Source organism: Ovis aries, chromosome 23, assembly GCF_016772045.2.
Source record: "Ovis aries strain OAR_USU_Benz2616 breed Rambouillet chromosome 23, ARS-UI_Ramb_v3.0, whole genome shotgun sequence".
NCBI lineage: Eukaryota > Metazoa > Chordata > Mammalia > Artiodactyla > Bovidae > Ovis > Ovis aries.
The window spans coordinates 58,348,088-58,373,348 of NC_056076.1; the positions used below are offsets into that span (position 1 = coordinate 58,348,088).

At 47.5% G+C, this 25,261-nt stretch overlaps 1 protein-coding gene across 9 annotated transcripts in view; it reads left to right on the top strand.

Annotated features, from left to right (window-relative positions):
- Window positions 1-25,261, top strand: part of ZNF532 (zinc finger protein 532) — a 132,634-nt gene that overhangs the window by 101,866 nt on the left and 5,507 nt on the right. For all 9 annotated transcript variants that reach the window (XM_060405575.1, XM_060405573.1, XM_042239126.2 and 6 more), the window contains one exon: window positions 23,515-23,627. In XM_060405575.1, coding sequence (XP_060261558.1) covers window positions 23,515-23,627 — 113 coding nt within the window. The remainder of the gene's footprint in view (window positions 1-23,514; window positions 23,628-25,261) is intronic.

The window sequence follows — 25,261 nt, forward strand, 5'->3', positions numbered from 1 at the left end:
GGTTGATAGCATATTAAACTACACGTTGTTGATGATGGTGTTGGTGACTTGTGCCGAGTTGGAAGGTGGGCTGGCGAGATGACGCGTGAAGGCTCGCTACCCACATGGCGTGCACCATTTTAATAAACAGGGTACTGATCCTCGAATCAGGCCCGAGAAGGACGTTGTTACTAATGCTGTTTTACGAGGAAAGGAACTGTAGGGAAGGCTGATTTATTACCCCAGGCTCTACAGCTTGTAAGTGGTAGAGGTAGGATTCCAGTCTGGCCTCCTCAATACAGTGCTAATAAGCAGCCCTTCTTTGCAGAGCAGAGAAGCTTGATATTTCAAAAAGTGCTCAATTTTCATCTCATTGGCTCTTTCAGTGGTCATATGGAACAGCTAGCAAATATGTGACTTTTCCTCCACTGTCAGTTTAATTTAGGCGCTTGGCCTTGGCTAAAGTTGGTTATGCCATCATTAAACGAGCGTGTGTCTGTGATTTGGGGAGACCGTTGAGTGTAACAGTCTCAGATTCCTTAGCCGGGACTCAGGACTTCCCTGGAATGACTGCCATGGTGGGGGCAGGGCTGACTCACTGGAAAAAGACCCTGATGTGGGAAAAGATTGAGGTGGGAGGAGAAGGGGACAGCAGAGGATGAGATGATTGGGTGGCATCATGGGCTTAATGGGCATGAGTTTGAGCAAGCTCGGGGAGTTGGGGATGGACAGGGAAGCTTGGCATGCTGCAGTTCATGGGGTTGCAGAGTCAGACATGACTGAGCAACTGAATTGACTGACTGACTCCTTTTAAAGAAGATAAAAGGACAAGTTGGGTGACCAGTTTCCATTTCTGAAATTTACTGTTTCATGAGCGACGGGAAATGAAAAATAGAACCTTCAAGAAAGAATAACAAGTTCTTTTGAAAATGTGACTTAAATAAGATCGTAAAATATTATTCCCAATTTTGTTTATAGTCGGAAGGGATTTTTGTTTTTTTTCAGATGCTTCAGAAAATTTGTTCTTAGATGTAAAATATTTATGTCTGCTCAGATGTCCATTGCAGCTATTTTAGGAGACATTTTTCTGGAAACTCACCAGAGGCTTTGGCAAACAAAGTTGAAGGGCTTTAAATTTATTTTTATACATGCCTAGTTATATGGTCTAAAGGGAAAGACGTGGCCACTATGAAATCACTGAAATCAGACAAGGCATATCAGTGTACATTCCGTTGACTATTAAGTGTAAAATCCTCAAATTTAGGGATGCGTGTTTGTGTGTGCTAAGTCGCTTCAGTCATGTCCAACTCTGTGTGACACCATGGACTGCAGCCCACCAGGCTCCTCCGTACATGGGATTCTCCAGGCAAGAATACTGGAGTGGGTTGCTGTGCCCTCCTCCAGAAGATTTTCCTGACCCAGGGATCGAACCTGGATCTCCTGCATTGCGGGCGGATTCTTTACTGTCTGAGCCACTAGGGAAGCCCAATTTTAAGGAGGTACACAAATAATCTCAGAACACAAAGTAGTAAGCAGATGTGTTCAGTCCCAGTTATCAGGTCAGTAGACGTGTCTGTGAAAGTCTTGTAGGATTTTAGGGGCTGGTGGAGCCAGAGCGGGGGTGGCCAGTGATCCCAGTAGAGGGTCTGTGGTAGAACCAGTCGAACTCCGATCAGAACTCAGATCAGACCCAGCGGACAGGTGACAGGTGTGTGGTAGGTCTCCACAAAACTGCCAGAGCATCTGTTGGGACTCTTGTCCCGAGTGGACCAGCCCTCATGGGTGTGTTTGTGGTGGGGTCCTGAGCCCTTGGCCATCTCACCCTGTCTTTCCCACACCTGCCCCACCAGGCCCTTTCCTGTGGTTCCAGCAAAAAACCCCGGCTGCTTCCGGCCCTTCCCACACACCACACCTCTTCCTTGTCTTTGCCGCTTGCAGTTCCCTTTGCCTGGAAATCCCTGTGCTCGGCTCATACCCGGGTTCGCTCCCCGGTGAATTCAGCTAGTCCTGCCCAGCAGCCGTCCCCGCGGGGCCCCTCTGTGTTCATCTGCACGCCCGTGACTGCCTTGATCCTGACAGGGCGTCCTCTCTTTATTCTCCGTCTTCGTCAGCAGCAGGGCGATCCTGGTGGGTGGAAGCAGAGCCCTGGTTGCCCCGAGGAGCGGGTCAGGGCCCCAGGGAGCCAGGCTGCCCGGCCTGCGCTGTGGCCAGGCCCGGCCTGCGGCGAGGGCACCTGTCGTACCTTTCCACCTGGCAGGTGCAAACCGTCCGGCCAGAAGCGGGTGGCTCAGCGTGGGCTCACTGAACGCCCGTTAGACGGTCGCTTAAAGCACCGGTCAGCACCGAGAATCCTTGCGCTTGGAGCATAGCTGGGTGGTCCTCTGCCCCAGGGCGTGTGGCAGCGGCGGGCTGCCCCCCACCCCTGCAGGGACCCGGCAGGGCGCTGTGATCTTGGAGACCAGGGACGACGCTTCTTCCCCAGGCGCCTCCTGTTTGTCACTCGGGGTTCAGGGGCTGTGGAGGCTCCCTGGATGCTAGGCTGGTCCTGCAACCAGGCAGGAGGAATAACGTTTGATTCCGTCTGTTCTGGATGAAGGTCCTGGGGCTTGCTGGCTTCAGAACGTTTCTTACTTACACCACCACAGCCAGGGCCTGCCCTCCCTGGCTGTCACCCGTGAGCGGTTCTCCTCTTCTCTCGGCCTCCGCTGCCTGGGACCAACCAGTGCCCCCTGCCCCCGCCCCACCCCCCAACCCTGTGTTTTCTCAGACCTCAGCCCCTTCCTGTGCCCCTGGGCTGCCTCCCTGCCCCTGGCGCCCCCGCAGGCAGTTGGAAGTGTCGGCCCAATGGGCCGTGGACTGGGACTGGACAGTAGTTGCTTTCATGACCTAAAATGTCCACATTTGCTCCAGGAGTTCCGTTTGTTTTTGTTTGTGTCCAACTCCTTGCAACCCCTTGCAGCACACCAGGCTTTCTCTTCCCTTACTATCTCCTAGAGATTGCTCAAACCCATGTCCATGGGGTCGTTGATGCCATCCAACCATCTCATCCTCTATCGTCCCCTTCTCCTCCGGCCTTCAGTCTTTAACAGCATCAGGGTCTTTTCCAATGAGTTCCAGCTTCGCATCAGGTGGCCAAAGTATTGGAGCATCAGCTTCAACATCAGTCCTTCCAATGAATACTCAGGGTTGATTTCCTTTAGGGTTGACTGGTTTGATCTCCTTGCAGCCCAAGGGGCTCTCAAGAGTCTTCTCCAACACCACAGTTCAAAAGCATAAATTCTTCAGCGCTCAGGCTTCTTTCCGGTCCAGCTCTCACATCTGTACGTGATCACTGGAAAAACCGTAGTGTTGACTAGACGGACCTCGGTCAGCAAAGTGACACAGCTGTGGAATTAGTTTTCTTCATTGAACCAGAGCGGAAAGTGGCGGTGAGGCTTCAGAATGTTGCTTCAGTGTTGCCATACGATGTGAGAAGGCTTCTGTGTGCTTCTCCAGGAATGCAACATCCATTTGTTAACCTCCTTAGGAAAATGTGTTTCTAAGTCCAGCTGGCAGACCAGATTTTTAAGTTTTAAGAATTTGGCACCCTCTTCTGTAAGCTGATACTATATCGAAGCCCAAAACAACCAGAAAATAATTTTACATCCCAAAGTGGGGGCGTCAAATAAAAAGGCCATCCTGGCTTCGGTTGTCTTGCCAAGGATCAAAAATAGATGGCTCTGGAATGTGGCTCAGAGGTCACAGGTTCCCGGGGGGTTTAGTTTATAGCTGGGAAGACTTCAGACACGCAAGGCTGCCTAAGGACCCGGGAGCCCTTTCCTCCACCTCAAGGTCAGAGGTGGCTTTGAAGCAGTCCCCCATGTTGTGAGAACGCAGTCCCCCATGTTGTGAGAACACACTCCCGTTGTGGGGCAGGAGGTGAGCTGGAGCCCTGGGGCAGAGCTGGAGGGGAGGGAGGTCCTGGACCACATTCGTGTCCGCCCTGGGCTCCCCACACTCGCCGGTGGAGTTGGAAGGGTTTGTCAGCGGAAGAAGGTAGGACTCCGTGAAGTCACTTCTTCATGTCCACACACCAGAGTCACCACAAACCTGGGACCACCGCCACCCAGCCGCACCCAGGACGGCCCGCAGCAGCTGAGGGTTTGTTCCCATCCCACGCGGGGCACGCCGCGGCTCACGTGTCCTCTCGTACCTTCCGGTTTGGGAGTTGAGAACACCTGCCCGCTTGCCTCTTTAATGTGGTTTATTAAGAGGGCTGCAGAAATTAATACAGGACGTAGGACTGGGATTAAGGAGAAAGCCACCACCATCGGCTTTCACGTCCATGGTTTTGATATCTGGGCTTGTTTACTTTCCGAAATTACTTTCAAAGTTCTGCCAGATCATCTGATGAAAACAGTGGTCATCTTTAAAAGGAATAACCAGTTTCTTTTCTCTTTTGATTTGTGGAAATAAATATTTATTTATTTAGAAAGATTGTACTTAAGCCCTCAGGGGGTATGTTTTAATTATTTTAATTTTTTATTTTATAGTAGTATTTGTTTCTTTCATAAAACAGTGATTGGCGGAGGGGGAGAAAACTTCACAATGACCTCTTTTCTATTTAGATTGCTTTTGAATTTAAAAGGGCAGAAAGGCTGTTTTAAAAATTATATTCGGGACTTTCCTGGTGGTACAGTGGATAAGAACCTGCCTCCCAGGGCAGGGACACGGGTTCGATCCCTGGCCCGGGAAGATTCCCACGTGCCGTGGAGCAGCTGAGTCCACGCACCACAAGTACTGAGGCCCTGCTCCAGAGCCCGGGAAACGCAACCCCAGCTCCCTTTCGCTGCAGCTGCTGAAGCCCGAGCGTGCGGGGCCCGTGCTCTGCAGCGAGAGAAACGGCCGCAGTGAGAAGCTCACACACCGCAGGGAGTAGCCCCTGCTCACCACTGCTAGAGAAAGCCAGGCACCAGGTCAAAGACACAGCCGCCAGAAACACGTTTCAAAAGGGAAACACTCCGTGTGTGCTTCCTTCCCCATGGTCCCCTCCTTAAAGACTGGATTCTCTGAGAGCAAAAGCAATAGAGGAATAATTGTGTCCCCCATCCGGGGGCATACATTTCAGTAGTCAGGGAGGCTCAGAAGACAGAGGACAAACCCTTAAAAATAGAAGGATGGGCGGGAAACCGAACCAGACCTGGAAGAAATGGGCAGCACAGAATTTTTCTGCTCTGCTGTGATCTTTGATCCCTGAATGTCTTAGCAAAATACAGCAGCACCCAGCCCATGGCGCCTGTCAGTTCTGGTTTTCTCTTTGTGAAAACGTGAAGGAGAGAGAAACATGATGGATCAGGAGTTAAGGGGCAGGGCCTTTGGTGGAGTTGACGCACGATGGTGGAAGCCCGGGCCATGTCAGGGTCTGTAACCCCCGCAGCCCTGTGCCGTCACCACTGGTCAGTGGACTGGACACAGACACCCCAGGAAGGCTGTGCACAGGAACAGTGCCCGGCGCCCCAGCAGGCGTCTCTGAGCGTGTGCACAGGGCCGGCGCCTGGTGCCCGGGCAGGCGTCTCTGAGTGTGTGCACAGGGCCGGCGCCTGGTGCCCAGGCAGGCGTCTCCGAGTGTGTGCACAGGGCCGGCGCCTGGCGCCCCAGCAGGCGTCTCGAGTTTCATCGCCGTGGTTCTCGCAGCTCTGTTAGGACGGCAGTTGTTCTCGAAGCACTTCTGTTTTTCCAGACGTATGCCCGCGTATCTGCCGTGATTCTGAGCACAGGCGCGGTGCTGGGACACGTTTCTTTCCCATCTGCGCTGCCTTTGGCCTGTCGTTGTTCTGTGTGTGTTACAGCTCCCTGTCTTACTTTTAAATTGTACCGTGTCATCAGCAAACTGGCTTGCCTTACAGCCGGATGGGAGACTTAGTTTGTGTGTTGTTTTAAACAGGCGTAGCAGCAAGCGGAAGCGCCTGCCTGTAAACTCGCTTCATTCCAGAACTGTTGCTTCAGTGATCTCAATCCCGGTGGCCTGCAGGATGTGTTCTGAGCACTGTGAACAGAACCCGTTCTCCTCACTTAATAGTCTTGGCTTTCTTTTTTAAACCTGGATTGATTACTTGCCTCTCTTAAATAGGTCTGGTTCTGAATGATTGAGACTTGCTCTGTTTTCTGTAGAACACAAGACAGGGGTCTGAATCGGGCTTAGCAAACTGATTTCACAGGCCAGCCAGCTGTTTTTATAAATAATTTATTGAAACAGCCACGCCCATTCGTGTGTCATTGTCTGTGGCTGCTTTTCAACCACGAGGCAGAGTTGAGTGGCAACAGACCTTATGGTCTGCAAAGCCTAAAATATTTATAATCTGGCCGTTTACGGAAAAGGCTTGCAAGCCTCTGGTCTAAATTTATACTCTGTGTATATTTCCACCAAACCACTCAATTTGAATTTGTAGAAATTTGGATGGTTTAGTACTGAAGAAATTATTTTTCTTACTGCTTTCACATGTATGAAATTTGAGTTTCCTATGCTGTGTTCATCTAAATACCTATTTACAACCCATAGTATTCCACATTACAGAGGTAGGCTACTTGTGTGCTTACAAGACTGTTTTCTAAAAGAGCATGCGTGGTGTGGGTAAGCAGGTGTACTTCTTTAGATTTTATCTACTCATAGATCAGTGCATTAAAGAAGCGTTAATTTTTATTTATCCTGGTGAAAAGTTTCAAGAACCTTACAGTGCAAATCACGCCTTTTATTTAATAATGTGCTAGTGATATGACACAGTGCTTTAGTGAATTTCTTTTTTAATCAACTTCAGTTCAGTTCAGTTCAGTCGCTCAGTCGTGTCTGACTCTGCGACCCCATGAATCGCAGCACGCCAGGCCTCCCTGTCCCATCACCAGCTCCCGGAGTTCACTCAGACCCACGTCCATCGAGTCAGCAATGCCATCCAGCCATCTCATCCTGGGTCGTCCCCTTCTCCTCCTGCCCCCAGTCCCTCCCAGCATCAGAGTCTTTTCCAATGAGTCAACTCTTCGCATGAGGTGGCCAAAGTACTGGAGCTTCAGCTTTAGCATCATTCCTTCCAAAGAAATCCCAGGGTTGATCTCCTTCAGAATGGACTGGTTGGATCTCCTTGCAGTCCAAGGGACTCTCAAGAGTCTTCTCCAACACCACAGTTCAAAAGCATCAATTCTTCGGCGCTCAGCTTTCTTCACAGTCCAACTCTCACATCCATACATGACCACAGGCAAAACCATAGCCTAGACTAGACGGACCTTAGTCGGCAAAGTAATGTCTCTGCTTTTGAATATACTATCTAGGTTGGTCAACTTACTGAGTTAAAATTTATATGGAGTGTGTGTGAGTGTGTGTGTGTGTGCGCGTGTGCGTGTGTTTGTACACATACATGCATGCACATACTTGGTTGCTCAGTCGTGTCCGACTCTGTGACCCCAAGCACTGTAGCCCACCAGGCTCCTCTGTCCATGGGATTTTCCAGGCAAGAAATATTGGAGCGGATTGCCATTTCCTTCTCCAGGGGAATCTTCCCGACCCAGGGACTGAATCGAACCCTTGCCTCCTGCATCTCCTGCATTGTCAGGCAGCTTCTTTACCACTAGCACCACCTGGGAAGCCCACGTGTAGCCTTAGGACATTTTAATCCTGTAGCAGAGCTAATTTATCTTATAAAAGAGGCATATTAGACTGTAGATTTTCAGCCTGCTCAGGTTATCAGTCTATACTATTTCTTTTTTAAAAGTCTTTGGTTTCTCTCCATACTTGCATATTACTGGAATTCTATGCAATTCTGAAACTATTTAGAAGAGGCCATTCATTCACTCCTAGTTTGGGAATGTTTAGCTTCATGCTGTGTGTGTCCTTCCATCCGTATCTTTCTTTTACTCTATGAATATTTGTTGAATTGCATAGCATTTGCTGTGAAGGAGCACAGACACAGTGTTTAAACTATTTAGAAGAGGCCATTCGTTCACTCCTAGTTTGGGAATGTTTAGCTTCATGCTGTGTGTGTCCTTCCATCCGTATCTTTCTTTTACTCTATGAATATTTGTTGAATGCATAGCATTTGCTGTGAGGGAGCACAGACGCAGTGTGAAGCTTAAGTCTTGCCCAGCAGATGCTTACAATTGGGTAGAAAAAGAAAGGATAACTGTTTTTGAAGCTAAAACTAGTTTGGCTTTGGTGTGAAACAAGTCTTTGGAGCATCACAAGGTGGTAAGTATATAACTAAATGCTAAAGGGAAAGATGTTTTCTGTTCAGGCTTCCACTCAGTACCTGTTGAGGCTCTGATTAAAGTGAGCAGTAAAATGCAGTCCAGCCTTACAAGAAGTCAGAGGAGGGTAGAGTGAAATTAAAAGTTAAAATTGGGTGCGATACGTGGAAGAGAAGAATTAGACTTAAATCTAAGGTACAAGGAAGCAGATTTGAGCATCACTGTTGGGTAGGGTATCAGCAGGAGTTGGGAGATGGCCAGGGAAGGCTGAAGATAAGAAATCCTATCTCAGCTATCCAGAGAGGTATTTCTCTCAGCTATCCAAAGAGGTGTTTGGAGCATTTGGAGCCCGAGGAATTTGCCCTGTGTACAGAGGAACAGGCCGAGAACGGATGTGGTACAAAGCGGCTGGCACAGCTAAGGGGCAGCCAGAAAGTAGTTCTGGACGTGACATCCTGGGAAGGGAGTGGCGGGAGGCTGGGATGGGGTCGGGGGTGGGCAGGTGGGCTGGCTTCATCCCAGAAGCTACAGGAAATGCCAGGTGGGCGTGGGAAGAGAGGGGGCACTTGAGATGTGCGTTTCCGGCGGCTCACTTGCAGCTGGGGGCCGTGGGCGAGAGGAGAGGCAGCTGGCTGGAAAGATGGGGAGGCCGTCTGGGGAGTTGAGAGCTGGGCCAGCCGGAGGAGGCGGGTGCCCGGGGGCAGGGCGGAAGGGGTCCTGGTCTGGAAGGCGTGGGTTTGAGAGGCTCTGAACAGAAGGTTGATGAAGTCCCAGGAGATGTAGTCAGAATGACAGATTGAGGGTTAGATCGTGGAGCGTCTCAAAAGCCCAGAAGCTGGGGTTTTACCTTACAGTAAGGAGGTGGTGTGGTGAAAAGGCCCTGTTGAACCTGATGTGGGGTACTCTGCCATCTCCCATCACAAAGGGTGACCCTGTGGGTCCCCAGCCCCTGTAAGGACAGCCTGTCTGAGTGCTCCATCCAGACTCACCCCTTGAGGGGTGACTGGTCGCACTTGTCCATTTTCGCCTGCATTTTTCTCAGCATCCTAAAGCCTGCCCCTGGTACTCTTATCCTAACAAAGCAGCTTTCTTCACTATCTACCGCCGCCCCGCCCCGCCCCCGCCCCGCCCCGCCCCTTTCATTTCCGTACTCTCTGCCTTCTTTTGCAATAAATCTGCCTGGAATCATTTCATATCTTTCTGTCTGGTTCCTTCTCCCATATAGACTTTAAACCCACCGCTCCGCCAGAGCCACTCTTTTTTTTTGGATGCACCAGGCAGCCTGTGAGATCTTAGTTCCCTGGCCGGGGGTTGCACCTGCGCCCCTGCACTGGCAGCCGGACCCTCAGCCGCTAGATTCGCTGGGGAGCGCCCCACCAGCAGAGCCAGCCCTGCCACGCTCTCCAGCACTGCTGCGTCGCCGAGCCCGAGGGCCCGGCCTGGCCTTCGCGGCCGGCGTCCTCGCTGACCTGGCGGAGCTCTCCTCCGCGTGGTCCCGGTTAGAGCGCTTGCTCCGCCAGGCCCTGGGAGAGCCGCCCTCTCTCGGTTCGCATTAGCCCCATCCGCCGGTCTCCCTCGCCTCGTGAACCGGCTGGATCCTTTGACTCAGATGGTTCTCATCCAGGCCCAAGGCTTCAGGCGACGTCCGTGTCCTCCTGACTCACAGGTCCGTTTAAACCTCTGGCCCGACCCCGTCCCTGCTTTCCATGCGTGCCTCTAACCGCCTCCTGAGCCTCTCCGCTTGGATGTCCGGCGGGCTTCTCACACTTCATGTACCCCAAGTATGACTGAACCGTTTTGCTTCCTCTCCTTCCCTGAGCCCGCGCCTCCCCGTTTTCCCCCGCGGGGAGCTGGTAGCTCTGCCCCAACCAGGTGCCCAGGCCACAGAGCTCGGGGTGATGCTCGATCCCTCTCTTTCTCTCCTCCGTCTCCTGCATTCCGCCCATCCTCAGATCTACCCTGGAGGTACCCACCTGCCGAATCCAGCCACTTGGCATCCCCCATCTTTCCAAACCCAGGGCACGTCATCTCTTCCCCGAAGCCTCTGCGTGGCTTGCTGCCTCCACACCCGACCCGTCTGAACTCTGCCGGTCATATTGGTCCCCGGCGCACACCCATCGGTGCCCCTCTGTCACACCCGTGGCCGGCCCAGAGCCCATGGCATGGTCCCTGACACCCTGGAGTCTGCGCCTGCGTGCCCCGCCACCCCCCACTCCGTAGAAACAAGGAAAGGAGGTGATGGGGCAGCTCCCCAGGGAAGCAGGGAGGCTCAGGAGCGTGTGCCTAGGTACCCAGCCTCAGTGGGCTCTTAGGAGAAGCAAAAATGCTGTCTCATGTTTGCCCACTGCCTCGGGGGAGTTGACGCACGTGTCCTGATGCTGAGCTCTCCTGATGAAGGGACAGCAATGCAGAGTGGTGGTGTCCTTTCTGAGGATAGTCAGGCCAGAAGGGTCAAAGAGCTGAAACGTTTTTACAGCTTCTAAACTAGACAGTCTTGTCTTTTTTCTGAACTCTATCCAAAGGAGTAATTGGTTGACGGCAGAAAATTGTATCTGTAAAGTTGAAAAGTGGAAACAAGCTAAATCGTTAACAGAGGATAGTTGAGTGAATTATGGCCCACACATACAGTAGGATACTGTGAAATCAGCAGAGTGTGTGTAGCTGTGTTTGCCTTACAATTGAGAAGATCAAGTCACAAGTCAATATGTATAACATAGACTGGTTCTTATAGATACACATGAACACATGTATCCAGAGAAGACATGGGCAGGATATCCAGCTAGAGATTGATGATGGTTACTTCAGTTGCTGCGGCTTCCCGGGTGGCTCAGTGGGTAAAGAACCTGCCTGTCAGTGCAGGAGACGTAAGAGATGTGGGTTCGATCCCTGGGTGGGGAAGATCCCCTGGAAGAGGGCATGGCAACCCACTCCAGCATCTTTGCCTGGAGAACCCCGTGGACAGAGGAGCCTGGCGGGCAGCAGTCCAGGGAGTCACAAAGAGTCAGACATGACTGACCACACACACACACACGCACACACACAACACACCTCAACTGGTGAGGTCAGAAGCAATCTCACACTCTTCTTTTGCAGGTCTTTGGTGTTTTTGTAGGCTGCGACAATAAGGGAGAGAAGGTGAAGGCTGTGGCATCTGGAGGCGCTGCGTTTACTGTGACGCAGCAGCTTCCCGTCCCCTCCTCACCCCTGCCCCTGCTGTGCGCACGGCACACCTGTTTAGCACCTGATTCCAGCAGGCGCCCCATCTGCAGGCTCCTCCTTCCCTGTGAGCCCCTCCCCACCTCCCCGTCTCCGTCCCCGTGTCTTTCCGAGGCTCTTACCAAGATTCAGACATGCCCGTGTCTCACCCATCTTCTGGAAACAACCAGTGCTTGCTCTCTGTCCAGGGTTTTATCCTGCGTTTGTTATTCTGTGATCGCTTTGTAGAACATGCTCATATTTTTCCAGTAGAAAATTGTGTATGCAGTTTTTTTTTTAAATTCATTTACACAGTGAATATTTACTGAGTGTTTTCATAAGCTGAATGCCAGGGATATGAAGATGAATGACCCACGGCTTCTGTTTTCAAGGAGCTTACAGGATAGTATGATTCCTACTGAAATAAAAATTTAAAAAAACAAAAATTTTTTTTTGAGACAAAGGCACACCATATAAAAAGGTGTTTTAATCTTTTTTTTTAATTATTTTTTATTTTATTTTATTTTATTTTATTTTTTTAAATTTTAAAATCTTTAATTCTTACATGCATTCCCAAACATGAACCCCCTCCCACCTCCCTCCCCATAACATCTTTCTGGGTCATCCCCATGCACCAGCCCCAAGCATGCTGCATCCTGCGTCAGACATAGACTGGCGATTCAATTCACATGATAGTATACATGTTAGAATGGCATTCTCCCAAATCATCCCACCCTCTCCCTCTCCCTCTGAGTCCAAAAGTCCGTTATACACATCTGTGTCTCTTTCCCTGTCTTGCATACAGGGTCGTCATTGCCATCTTCCTAAATTCTATATATATGTGTTAGTATACTGTATTGGTGTTTTTCTGGCTTACTTCACTCTGTATAATCGGCTCCAGTTTCATCCATCTCAACAGAACTGATTCAAATGAATTCTTTTAACGGCTGAGTAATACTCCATTGTGTATATGTACCACAGCTTTCTTATCCATTCATCTGCTGATGGACATCTAGGTTGTTTCCATGTCCTGGCTATTATAAACAGTGCTGCGATGAACATTGGGGTACATGTGTCTCTTTCAATTCTGGTTTCTCGGTGTGTATGCCCAGAAGTGGGATTGCTGGGTCATAAGGTAGTTCTATTTGCAATTTTTAAGGAATCTCCACACTGTTCTCCATAGTGGCTGTACTAGTTTGCATTCCCACCAACAGTGTAGGAGGGTTCCTTTCCACACCCTCCCGCATTTATTGCTTGCAGATTTTTGGATCGCAGCCATTCTGACTGGTGTGAAGTGGTACCTCATTGTGGTTTTGATTTGCATTTCTCTAATAATGAGTGATGTTGAGCATCTTTTCATGTGTTTGTTAGCCATCCGTATGTCTTCTTTGGAGAAATGTCTATTTAGTTCTTTGGCCCATTTTTGATTGGGTCGTTTATTTTCTGGAGTTGAGCTGCATAAGTTGCTTGTATATTTTTGAGATTAGTTGTTTGTCAGTTGCTTCATTTGCTATTATTTTCTCCCATTCAGAAGGCTGTCTTTTCACCTTGCTTATATTTTCCTTTGTTATGCAGAAGCTTTTAATTTTAATTAGATCCCATTTGTTTATTTTTGCTTTTATTTCCAGCATTCTGGGAGGTGGATCATAGAGATCCTGCTGTGATTTATGTCTGAGAGTGTTTTGCCTATGTTCTCCTCTAGGAGTTTTATAGTTTCTGATCTTACATTTAGATCTTTAATCCATTTTGAGTTTATTTTTGTGGGGTGTTAGAAAGTGATCTAGTTTCATTCTTTTACAAGTGGTTGACCAGTTTTCCCAGCACCACTTGTTAAAGAGATTGTCTTTACTCCATTGTATATTCTTGCCTCCTTTGTCAAAGATAAGGTGTCCATGTGTGGATTTATCTCTGGGCTTTCTATTTTGTTCCATTGATCTATATGTCTGTCTTTGTGCCAGTACCATACTGTCTTGATGACTGTGGCTTTGTAGTAGAGCCTGAAGTCAGGCAAGTTGATTCCTCCAGTTCCATTCTTCTTTCTCAGGATTGCTTTGGCTATTCGAGGTTTTTTGTATTTCCATACAAATCTTGAAATGATTTGTTCTAGTTCTGTGAAAAATGTGGCTGGTAGCTTGATAGGGATTGCATTGAATTTGTAAATTGCTTTGGGTAGTATACTCATTTTCACTATATTGATTCTTCCAATCCATGAACATGGTATATTTCTCCATCTATTAGTGTCCTCTTTGATTTCTTTCACCAGTGTTTTATAGTTTTCTATATATAGGTCTTTAGTTTCTTTAGGAAGATATATTCCTAAGTATTTTATTCTTTTCGTTGCAATGGTGAATGGAATTGTTTCCTTAATTTCTTTTCTACTTTCATTATTAGTGTATAGGAATGCAAGGGATTTCTGTGTTGATTTTATATCCTGCAACTTTACTATATTCATTGATGAGCTCTAGTAATTTTCTGGTGAGTCTTTAGGGTTTTCCATGTAGAGGATCATGTCATCTGCAAACAGTGAGAGTTTTACTTCTTCTTTCCAATTTGGATTCCTTTTATTTCTTTTCTGCTCTGATTGCTGTACAAACTTCCAGAACTATGTTGAATAGTAGCGGTGAAAGTGGACACCCTTGTCTTGTTCCTGACTTTAGGGAAATGCTTTCAATTTTCACCATTGAGGATAATGTTTGCTGTGGGTTTGTCATAGATAGCTTTTATTATGTTGAGGTATGTTCTATTCCTGCTTTCTGGAGAGTTTTATCATAAATGGATGTTGAATTTTGTCAGAGGCCTTCGCATCTATTGAGATAATCATATGGTTTTTATTTTCAATTTGTTAATGTGGTGAATTACATTGATTGATTTGCGGATATTGAAGAATCCTTGCATCCCTGGGATAAAGCCCACTTGGTCATGGTGTATGATCTTTTAATGTGTTGTTGGATTCTGATTGCTAGAATTTTGTTGAGGATTTTTGCATCTATGTTCATCAGAGATATTGGCCTGTAGTTTTCTTTTTTGTGACATCTTTGTCAGGTTTTGGTATTAGGGTGATGGTGGCCTCATAGAATGAGTTTGAAGTTTACCTCTGCAATTTTCTGGAAGAGTTTGAGTAGGATAGGTGTTAGCTCTTCTCGAAATTTTGGTAGAATTCAGCTGTGAAGCCGTCTGGACCTGGGCTTTTGTTTGCTGGAAGATTTCTGATTACAGTATCAATTTCTGTGCTTGTGATGGGTCTGTTAAGATTTTCTATTTCTTCCTGGTTCAGTTTTGGAAAATTGTACTTTCTAAGAATTTGTCCATTTCTTCCACGTTGTCCATTTTATTGGCATACAACTGCTGATAGTAGTCTCTTATGATCCTTTGTATTTCTGTGTTGTCTGTTGTGATCTCTCCATTTTCATTTCTAATTTTATTGATTTGATTTTTCTCTTGCTTCTTGATGAGTCTGGCTAATGGTTTGTCAATTTTATTTATCCTTTCAAAGAACCAGCTTTTGGCTTTGTTGATTTTTGCTATGGTCTCTTTTGTTTCTTTGCATTTATTTCTGCCCTAATTTTTAAGATTTCTTTCCTTCTACTAACTCTGGGGTTCTCCAACTCTTCCTTTCTAGTTGCTTTAGTTGTAGAGTTAGGTTATTTATTTGACTTTTTCTTGTTTCTTGAGGTATGCCTGTATTGCTATGAACTTTCCTCTTAGCACTGCTTTTATAGTGTCCCACAGGTTTTGGGTTGTTGTGTTTTCATTTTCATTAGTTTCTATGCATATTTTGATTTCTTTTTGATTTCTTCTGTGATTTGTTGGTTATTCAGAAGTGTGTTGTTCAACCTCCATATGTTGGAATTTTTAATAGTTTTTCTCCTGTAATTGAGATCTAATCTTAAAGCATTATGGTCAGAAAAGATGCTTGGAATGATTTCGATTTTTTTGAATTTATCAAGTTTAGATTTATGGCCCAGGATGTGATCTATCCTGGAGAAGTTTCCATGAGCACTTGAAAAAAAGGTGAAATTCGTTGTTTTGGGGTGAAATGTCCTATAGATATCAATTAGGTCTAACTGATCTAATGTATCATTTAAAGTTTGCGTTTGTTAATTTTCTGTTTAGTTGATCTGTCCATAGGTGTGAGTGGGGTATTAAAGTCTCCCACTATTATTGTGTTATTGTTGATTTCCCCTTTCATACTTGTTAGCATTTGTCTTACATATTGTGGTGCTCCTATATTGGGTACATATATATTTATAATTGTTATATCTTCTTCTTGGATTGTTCCTTTGATCATTATGTAGTGGCCTTCTTTGTCTCTTTTCACAGCTTTTGTTTTAAATGTTTTAATCTTTTAACTGAAAATTTTTTACCTTAATACCATTCGTCATTAGAGGAATGCAAATTAAACGACGATGAAATGCCACTAGCCGCCCTTTGTAATGGCTGTAGTAAAGTAAAATGGCAATATCAAATGCTGGGAGGGCTGCTGAGCCATTAGAGCTCTCATCCATTGCTGGGAAAAACAAAGAGTGCAGCCATCTGGAAAACACTGTGATGGTTTCTTATGTAATTTACCATATGACCCAGTAATCCCACTCCTCGGTATTTACCCAAGAGAAATCAGATCATATTTCCTGTCCATGACTGTTTATAGTTTTAAGTATTTATACTGTATACTTTAGTAATTTCCCAAAACTGGAAACAACCGAGGAATCCTCCGCCTGATAAATGGATAAACAAACAGAGGTCTGTCCCTGCAGTGGAGTATTCCTCCACAGCGAGAAGCCCAGAATACACTCCGGTGATAAGCACGTGTGATGCCGGGTGAGAGGCACACACGTTTTACTGCATGGTCTGTTTACATGACAAACGGAGAAAGTAAAACCGTCGGATGGAAGACATATCAGTGGTTTTCAGGAGCTGGGTGTGGGAAGGAGGGGTTGATTCTAAAGAGACATGTGGGAATTTTGGGGGTGATGGAAATGTTCTTTCTGTGTGTGTGTGTGTGTATGCATGCATATATATATATATATATATATATTTTTTTTTTTTTTTTTGCTGCTGCTGCTGCACTGCACACCATGTAAGATCTTGGTTTCCTGACCAGGAATCGAACCTGTGCCCGCTGCGTTGGAAGGGCAGAGTCTTAACCACTGTCCCTCCAGAGAAGCCCCTAAAACTGTTCTGTCTCTTGTTTATAGTATCAGTCACTCAACTGTATCCATTTCTCAAAAACTCATGAAAAAGGGAGTTTTACATTTTGTAAATTAATACCTCCGTGAATATGATGTAAAATTTTCAGGCAACAGAAAAATAAATTTTTTAAAGAGTTATATTCACATGGTTCAAAAATCCAAGTGATACGAAGGAGCGCAGCTAAAATCCTCTTTCCTCCCCTTGCCAGCCCTTGACGTTTCTCTGCGCCTGTGTCAGCCTCTATGCATCTGTGTTCTCCTTGTTACCTCTTTCCTAGAACACAGCTTACTTTCACAGAACACAGCTTATTAATATGATTTTGTGTCTTGGTTCTGTCTGTTTATGTTATAGTTCTTTTCATGTCAGCGCTTTTGAGATCTTTCCTTCTTTCTACAGCTTTATGACGAGTATCGTTAAGTGCATATCATCTATTTAACCAGTCCTCCTTGGATGGACCCAGATTTTTTTTTTCCCACCTTTTCGCATTAGATTCAGTGCTGCAGTGAATACTCTTTGCATGTACAAATCCTTTCTTCTATTGAATATGAGGTCTGTGTTGAAAACACAAATTTGTTCCAGGGCAGTTGATAATACATCAGGGAACAATTGAAGCATAAGGCGAATCGTTAGTTTGCTTGTGTGTGATTCCATTCCTGAGAAACACTAGTTCCAGAAAACCGTGAAATGGAGTCGTGCAGGAATACACGCGACACACTTGTGCAGACACCTCCAAGCCCCACCAGCGCCCTCGTTTCCCGGTGAGGGGGTCATACAGGTCCACAGGAAGGGGTCACAGCTGCCCTCCGTTTTCAGATAAGCCCCCTGGCACTCTCTTCCACCAGCAAACGCAGGCCTTTTTCAAGGTGAGGTGCCATACTTTCTGCAGCACCTATGTGTTTCTTAACCATGTGTTAAGAAGTGTTTCTTAACAGGTATCAATGCACGCTACTCTTTATTGAGTGAGTCGCTGGCAGTTTTTGAGTGTCAGGCTCCGGATTTGCTGTGGCTGGAGCTCCGTGGGCGTCCGCCTGATTCTGCCGAGCTCCATGATCTAGAATCTGTGTCCCGTGTATGTTATCTCACAGCAGCACCGACTGCTATGTGCAGAATCGATTCCCAAGTGAAAGGGTTCAGAGTTCTAGGAGTTAAATTCTGAGAGACTGCTGTTGTGATAGGCTGAAAATTATATAAGCGGTTTGGCCTTTCCGTTTTCATAAAAAGTGCTGTGATCGAGGTGGAGAGTGAGTGTCAGTGTGATTTGGGAATGAGTCCAGTCCCCACTCATCTCGGATCCCTGTCTGGATGTGTGACGGTCGTCAGGGGGGCTCTTTGCGTGAGGCTGTGAGTCCGAGGCCTCAGGGAGGAAGGGCGCTCGGAAGAGCTGGGAGAAGGGCAGCTCGGGCCGGGTGGGCGTGTGGGGCTGTGCCTGTTCTCCAGCTTCTCCACAGTCCCCCGAACCCGGAAGAGGCCTTCAAGCCAAGTCACGGGAAGGGACCAGTTATCAGAATGTCCACCAAGTGCCATCCGGAAAGAAGGGCTTTCAGAGGCATTTTAAATCCCAGAGCTCAGACCTGAGCCCGAGGCCAGGGCATTCAGAGGAATTAGTGATGACGCTTTCTTTCCTGCAGGACATGAAGATAAGAGTCAGCAGTTGGAGATGAGGGAGAAAATCTAGCAAGTGCACCCACCTGGTGGTTCGATATTCTAAAGTCTTATCAAAATTTCTAAACGCTGCCACCTGTTTCTTTCAACAGTTCTATTTAAAGACAAAATAATTTACATTTCACAGTTTGTTTTCTGATTCCAGTTAAGTATACAGTTTCCACTTAAGGCCCTGGTTCTGTTAATATCAGCTTTATGCTGCCATAGCAGCCGGAAGGAGTAAAGGACCTTAGAAGTCTTGAAAATAGAATGATGATAGACATTTATACTTTTCTTAATGCTATTTTCCCCCACTTTCGTTTGATCAAAAATTGCTTTTGGTGTCATAAAGTAACAGTAGGAACTATTAGAATATTGAAGATACAAATTATGAAAATAAATTAGGCAAAGCACCTTCAAACAAGTTAGTATTTAAAATTTAACAAAGAAGAAAGTCATTTGTTTTGTTAGGTAATCTGAACCTGGCAGGTTTGATCTGGAAACTGGGGTTTAAACTTGTAATTTTCTTGTCACCAGGCCTTTAGGAAACCTTGCCCCATTGTTTTTGGATTGTACAGTTCATTTCTGCGGTTCCCCCCCACCCCCGGCCCCGCCCGGTCCCCCTGCCCCATGAAGATGTTGAAAAAGAGTACCTCATACATTGTCAACTCTTTTTTGGAAAATAGTAATTATTGATTCAGCTGAGCTGCTCTTCATTTATCATCTACTGAGGCTTTCTTTACTGATATTTCTCTGTTACAATTTCAATTTTATGTTAATATAAATATGCCATAACAAGAAGTAGCGTGTTAAAATCACCATAATGGAGATCCAGTCTGCATGTGTCTGAGGCCTCCGCCCTGTTGTATGCCTAGAAAGAGTCACTTCAGTTGTCTCCCTTCTTTATGATTATCTGCTGTGACTGTCTGGCTTTCACTTTTTCGTTCAGTTTTGGTTGTGCTGGGCTCTTGGCCCTCTGCGAGGGCCTTTCTCTGGTTGCAGGGGGCGGGGCTCCCCTTCACCGTGGCGCTCAGCCTTCTCCCTGCAGTGGCCTCTCGTTGCAGAGCCGGCTCCAGGGCTCAGTGGTGGCTGCAGCAGGCTCAGTCCATGCGGCCCCCGCCTCTGGAGCGCAGGCTCAGTCCATGTGGCTCCCGGGCTCTCGAGCACGGGCTCAGTCCATGGAGCTCCCGCCTCTGGAGTGCGGGTTCAGTCCGTGCAGCTCCCGGGCTCTCAAGCGCGGGCTCAGTCCTTTTTTCTCATAGGCTCAGTCCGTGCGGCTCTCGCCTCTGGAGCCCGGGCTCAGTCTATGCGGCTCCCGGGCTCTGGAGCGCGGGCTCAGTCCGTGCGGCTCCCGGGCTCTGGAGCGCGGGCTCAGTCCGTGCGGCTCCCGGGCTCTCGAGCGCGGGCTTAGTCCTTTTTTCGCATAGGCTCAGTCCGTGCGGCTCCCGCCTCTGGAGCGTGGGCTCAGTCCTTGTGCTGCAGGGGCTGGGCTGCTCTGCGGCGCGTGGGATCTTTCCGGACCAGGGGCCAAACCTGTGTCTCCTGCATTGGCAGGATGATTCTTTGCTACTGAGCCACCAGGAAAGCCCCTGTCTTGTTTTTGGAAAGATGTCTTGTGTTTTGACTCTCCCAGGTGATCTTAACATTGTCCATCTTCAGTTCAGTTAAGTTCAGTCACTCAGTCATGTCTGACTCCTTGCGACCCCATGAATCGCAGCACGCCAGGCCTCCCTGTCCATCACCAGCTCCCGGAGTTCACTCAGACTCAGGCCCGTCGTGTTGGTGATGCCATCCAGCCATCTCATCCTCAGTCGTCCGCTTCTCCTACTTCCCCCAACCCCTCCCAGCATCAGAGTCTTTTCCAATGAGTCAACTCTTCGCATGAGGTGGCCAAAGTACTGGAGTTTCAGCTTTAGCATCATTCCTTCCAAAGAAATCCTAGGGTTGATCTTCAGAATGGACTGGTTGGATCTCCTTGCAGTCCAAGGGACTCTCAAGAGTCTTCTCCAACACCACAGTTCAAAAGCATCAATTCTTCGGTGCTCAGCCTTCTTCACAGTCCAACTCTCACATCCATACATGACCACTGGAAAAACCATAGCCTTGATTAGATGGACCTTAGTCGGCAAAGTAATGTCTCTGCTTTTGAATATGCTATCTAGGTTGGTCATAACTTTTCTTCCAAGGAGTAAGCGTCTTTTAATTTCATGGCTGCAGTCACCATCTGCAGTGATTTTGGAGCCCAAAAAAAGAAAGTTTGACACTGTTTCTACTGTTTCCCCATCTATTTCCCATGAAGTGATGGGACTGGATGCTATGATCTTCGTTTTCTGAATGTTGAGCTTTAAGCCAACTTTTTCCTCTCCTCTTTCACTTTCATCAAGAGGCTTTTAGCTCCTCTTCACTTTCTGCCATAAGGGTGGTGTCATCTGCACATCTGAGGTGATTGATATTTCTCCCAGCAATCTTGATTCCAGCTTGTGCTTCTTCCAGCCCAGCGTTTCCCATGATGGACTCTGCAGAGAAGTTAAATAAGCAGGGTGACAATATACAGCCTTGATGTACTCCTTTTCCTATTTGGAACCAGTCTGTTGTTCCATGTCCAGTTCTAACTGTTGCTTCCTGACCTGCATACAGATTTCTCAAGAGGCAGGTTAGGTGGTCTGGTATTCCCATTCCATCTTACATGTACAAAAATTTCACAGAAATTAGATTTTTTAAAAAACCTTTTTGAAACAGAATTATTCATAACCGACTGTTCCTGGTTTTATTCTGAAGGAAGCTGCTTCTTCATTCTCTGGGTCCATGTGCTAGTCCAAGAGACTGCTGCTGCTGCTGCTAAGTCGCTTCAGTCGTGTCCAACTCTGTGCAACCCCATAGATGGCAGCCCACCAGGCTTCCCCATCCCTGGGATTCTCCAGGCAAGAACACTGGAGTGGGTTGCCATTTCCTCCTCCAATGCATGAAAGTGAAAAGTGAAAGTGAAGTCACTCAATCATGTCTCACTCTTCGTGACCCCATGGACTGCAGGCTCCTCCGCCCATGGGATTTCCCAGGCAAGAGTACTGGAGTGGTCTGCCATTGCCTTGTCCCCAAGAGACTGGGGATGGTCTATTTAATGTGAGCAACATTTGTATGGAATTGAAGGGGCAGGGTGTCTCAGGTGCTCGCTGGTTACTTGCTTTGTTCCCTCGTCTCTCTGTTTCCCCCCAGAGATCGCTCTTGCATTCTGGGAGGTACGATACACATGCATGTAACCCTGGGATGTGCTTAGGAAAACAATACGAAGTATGTAAGTGGGTGTGCTCAGTCGTGTCCGACTCTTTGAGGCCCTGTGGACTGTAGCCTGCCGGGCTCCTCCATCCATGGAATTTTCCAGGCCTTGAATACCGGAGCAGGGTGCCATTTCCTTCTCCAGAGGATCTTCCCAACCCAGGGGCTGAGCCCACGCCTCTTTTGTCTCCTGCCCTGGCAGGAAGGTTCTTTACCACTAGGCTCCCCGGGACACCATGGTACAACTTTCATCTTTATCTTGGAGAAGGAACTTGCTCCTTGGCCTTTGTCTGGGCTGTGTCCATCATGTCCATCACAGTGCTTTGCTGTTTCTTTGGCTATGCCAAGAGTCTTGACGGATGTTATTTCCGCAACCAGGTATTGAACACTCAGGCCCTCAGCAGTCAAAGTGTGGAGTCCTAAGCACTGCTACCACCAGGAAATTTGCTTTTAAATAATAAAAGACGCTTTTTAACAAATGAAACTTGGATGTGTAGCTTTCCTGTTGTTAATAAAATAGTGCGTGTTGAGGCTTTCTCTGGTCCCAGGCACTGTGCTAGCCCTTCAGCACGCCACTCCCTCCAGCACCCTCTGAGGACATCACCGCTGTGACCCCCCAACCGCTCAGAGGGTGGGTGTTCATGAGGTCGGGAAATGCCCCATCACGTGGTTCACGAGCAGTGGGCAAAGGTGCTGGCCCACCTGGGCCTCCAGAGCCAGACTCTCAGCTGCCTTGAATTCATTTCCTCGACAGCTAGAGTGAGGATGTGTTTGCCAGGTGATTAACGTAAAAATATTTTTTAAAAAGATGGATAATTTCTTTATCAAATAGGTCGAAACTGCTTGCTTATCTCTTCTGATGGCCAAAGAGTAACAGAGTTTCTTGGGAGAACTTAATCCCTTCTCCATCCTTAGTTTTAAGGAGGGTTGAGCCAAATTCTGTTGCATTCAGGAGGCCGACTGTTCTTTCTTAATTTCATTTCCTTGGGATGTGATGTTAATTCCAGACTGCAGTGCATACATGCCCAAAGAATTTGTTTTTAAAGATAAGTCACTGATTTTACTTCAAAGGTTGCACCTGGGAATCTGTTGAGTTAACATAATGATGTCTTAGCTGAGGTGGGAAACTTTTCACTTTGATGTTGAGATATCTCTAGATAGCTCTCTCTTGGTCGTTCACTGTGCCCCCAGCCCCCAGGACACAAATGCACGCTCGCACACCGACTCACTCCATATACACCCTCAGGCACGCTCCCCAGAGTGGTCTCACACTTGGGTTCTTGAGACAATCAAATGGTATCATTTAAAAATCTTTCTTGGAAAAATGTTCTCTTTCCTTATATACAGAATAATGAGTTATAAGGGGGGAAAGCTAAAAGTGCTTAAAATTAGCCAGAGATTTTAAATGGCATATTGGAGAAGGAAACAGGTTCTTTCTGGATATAGTAAATGAAATAATGGCTTTATTCGGTATCTACTAAAGAATTGTGTTTTTCTAGGTTATCTGCCTTCTGAAAATAACATCTTTTATGCAAAGAAAATCAACGTCATGTTTTCATTTCAGCTGTCTGGGTGTTTGTGTTGAATCAGAATCATGTTTTTTTCTTTTTTCCCATCATAAGTGTTTTTGAGGAAAAAAAAAAAAAGCCTTATGATGGTGTGTCCTGTTCTCTAGAAATGAGAGATTTAATGTAGACGGGGTATTTATTTTCTGAGTTTGGCTAGAGTGTTACTTAGCTTATATTTCTAAATGGCTATAACCGAGTTCCCCCATGATAACCCCAGCCCTGGCGGCCCCTTCTGTTGCGTGTTTAAGAGTCGTACAGCTGACTCCCTTTGCCGTTCAGCAGAACCTAACACAACATTGTAAAGCAGCTATACTTCGATAAAAAAATTGAAAAAAAATCTCTTAGTCTTGTTAATGTGTGGTAACGGCAGTGATACTCAGCCGGTTGCAGAGCCTTCAGCTCATCGCGCTTCCGTTTTGCCCTCTCCGGTGACTGTCGCTCTTTTCTCCTGATCAAGCAAATGAAGAAGCACCCCTGCCGCCAGTGCGACAAGTCGTTCAGCTCGTCCCACAGCCTCTGCCGCCACAACCGGATCAAGCACAAAGGCATCAGGAAAGTTTACACCTGCTCGTAAGTCCCGGCTCCTGAAGGCGCTTCCCATTTCCCCAGCCTCCAAGCCCCCCCCCCCCCCCCCCCCCCCCGCGTGCGGGTGTCCTTTCTTTAATCTTGTTTTCTTCTGGCAGGCCGTTCTTGCTTGGTTTGTAGCACTTTGACAAGATGAAAATTTAAAGGAGCAGTGCCTTGCCCAGGCTTTGCATGTTCTTACCTGTGCCTTTTTTTTTTTTTTTTTGCCGAGCAGCTTGTGGCCAGGGTCTTAGTTCCCTGAGCAGGGATTGAACCTGGGCTCCGTCAGTGAGAGCACAGAGCCCTAAGCCCCAGGGTCGCCAGGGAAGTCCCACCTGTGCTCTCTGTTAAGCAGAGATTGGTGGTTTCATTACTGAGAGTTTGGCACAGTGACTTGCAGGCAGGTAGGGACTCAGCTGAAGGAGATGCTCTTTGGTTCCCTACACACAGTTGAGTTGCCGGCATCAGCAGGCCGGCTGGGCTGGTCAGTGTACTCGGGCTCAGACCGGGGCTGGTCGTGGGGTCAGTCCTGGGCTGGACATTGTCCCTCGGGTACAGCACGTCCTTCGTGTCCACTAATGTTGTTGGAGAAAGACCAGAGGAACCAAGCGGGCCAGCCCACCGAGGGGACCATCCAGGGGGCTACCTCTGGGTATATAAAGGCGGAAGTTGTTACATTGTTCTTAGCGAGAAAGCTTTTTCACCCACTCAGTCAGAGCACCCTGAAGGGAGGTGGTGTGACAGGGTTACTGACTCTAAGGCGCTTTTCATAAAGAAGCGCGAAGCGGCACCGAAGCCGTGTAGCCAGGATGTGGCCGTGATGGACGCGGGTCTGTGTCCCGTGTGGCTCCGGGGACTCAGGGAGGTCAGCTGCCAGGTCGCTGGGCTTCGCGGTGTTTTGGTGAGTCAGGAAGAGTCTCTGGGGTAGGAAGACAGGGCCCCTCCTTCCGTGGACCTGAAGCTGGCAGTGCTTTGGAGCGATGAGAACATTCTCTAAGTACAGTCTGTGCCGAGACTGTGGTGATGGAGCCAGTGATTCTAGGAGGGACCGCTGGGCTGAGAGAACGGGGAGGAAGGGGGTGTGGACGGCAGAGTCCATCTTCCCAAAGACTGGCTCCTGTCCCCATGGAGTCCCTGGAAGGCGGTAAAATGCCCGGGCTGCCCAGCTTGTCTCCTTTGTTCTCTGGTGTGGGTGCTGGCTCCCGGTGCTGTCCTGTAGGGGGTCTCTAACGTGAAATCATCAGAGCTGGAGCCACTCTTTCTTGTAAGATTTTCAGAAGCTTTTCTGAGGACAGCGAACTTGGTTCTGCGTAAGCCGTGAGGATCTTTCCATCTCCCTTCCCTGCAGTGGTTATGCGTGATGTCTGGCTGAAGAGACCATAATTGCAATTGCCACGGTCGTGAATTTCTGCTTACCGGTTTGGGCCTGTTTAAGAAAATGATAGATTCATATCTTCCCAAAGGAAAGCTGCAATCATAACTTATGGGGGGACATGCACAAGCTGAAATGAAAGCTGAAATCATTGACCTATTTTGGATATTTGTTCAGTTTTCTGCCTTTTAATCGACCGACTGGAGAAATGTATTTGCGCGCTGTAGTCCTAACCGGGCATATTGTTGCATTTGTGCTTTGATGAGAA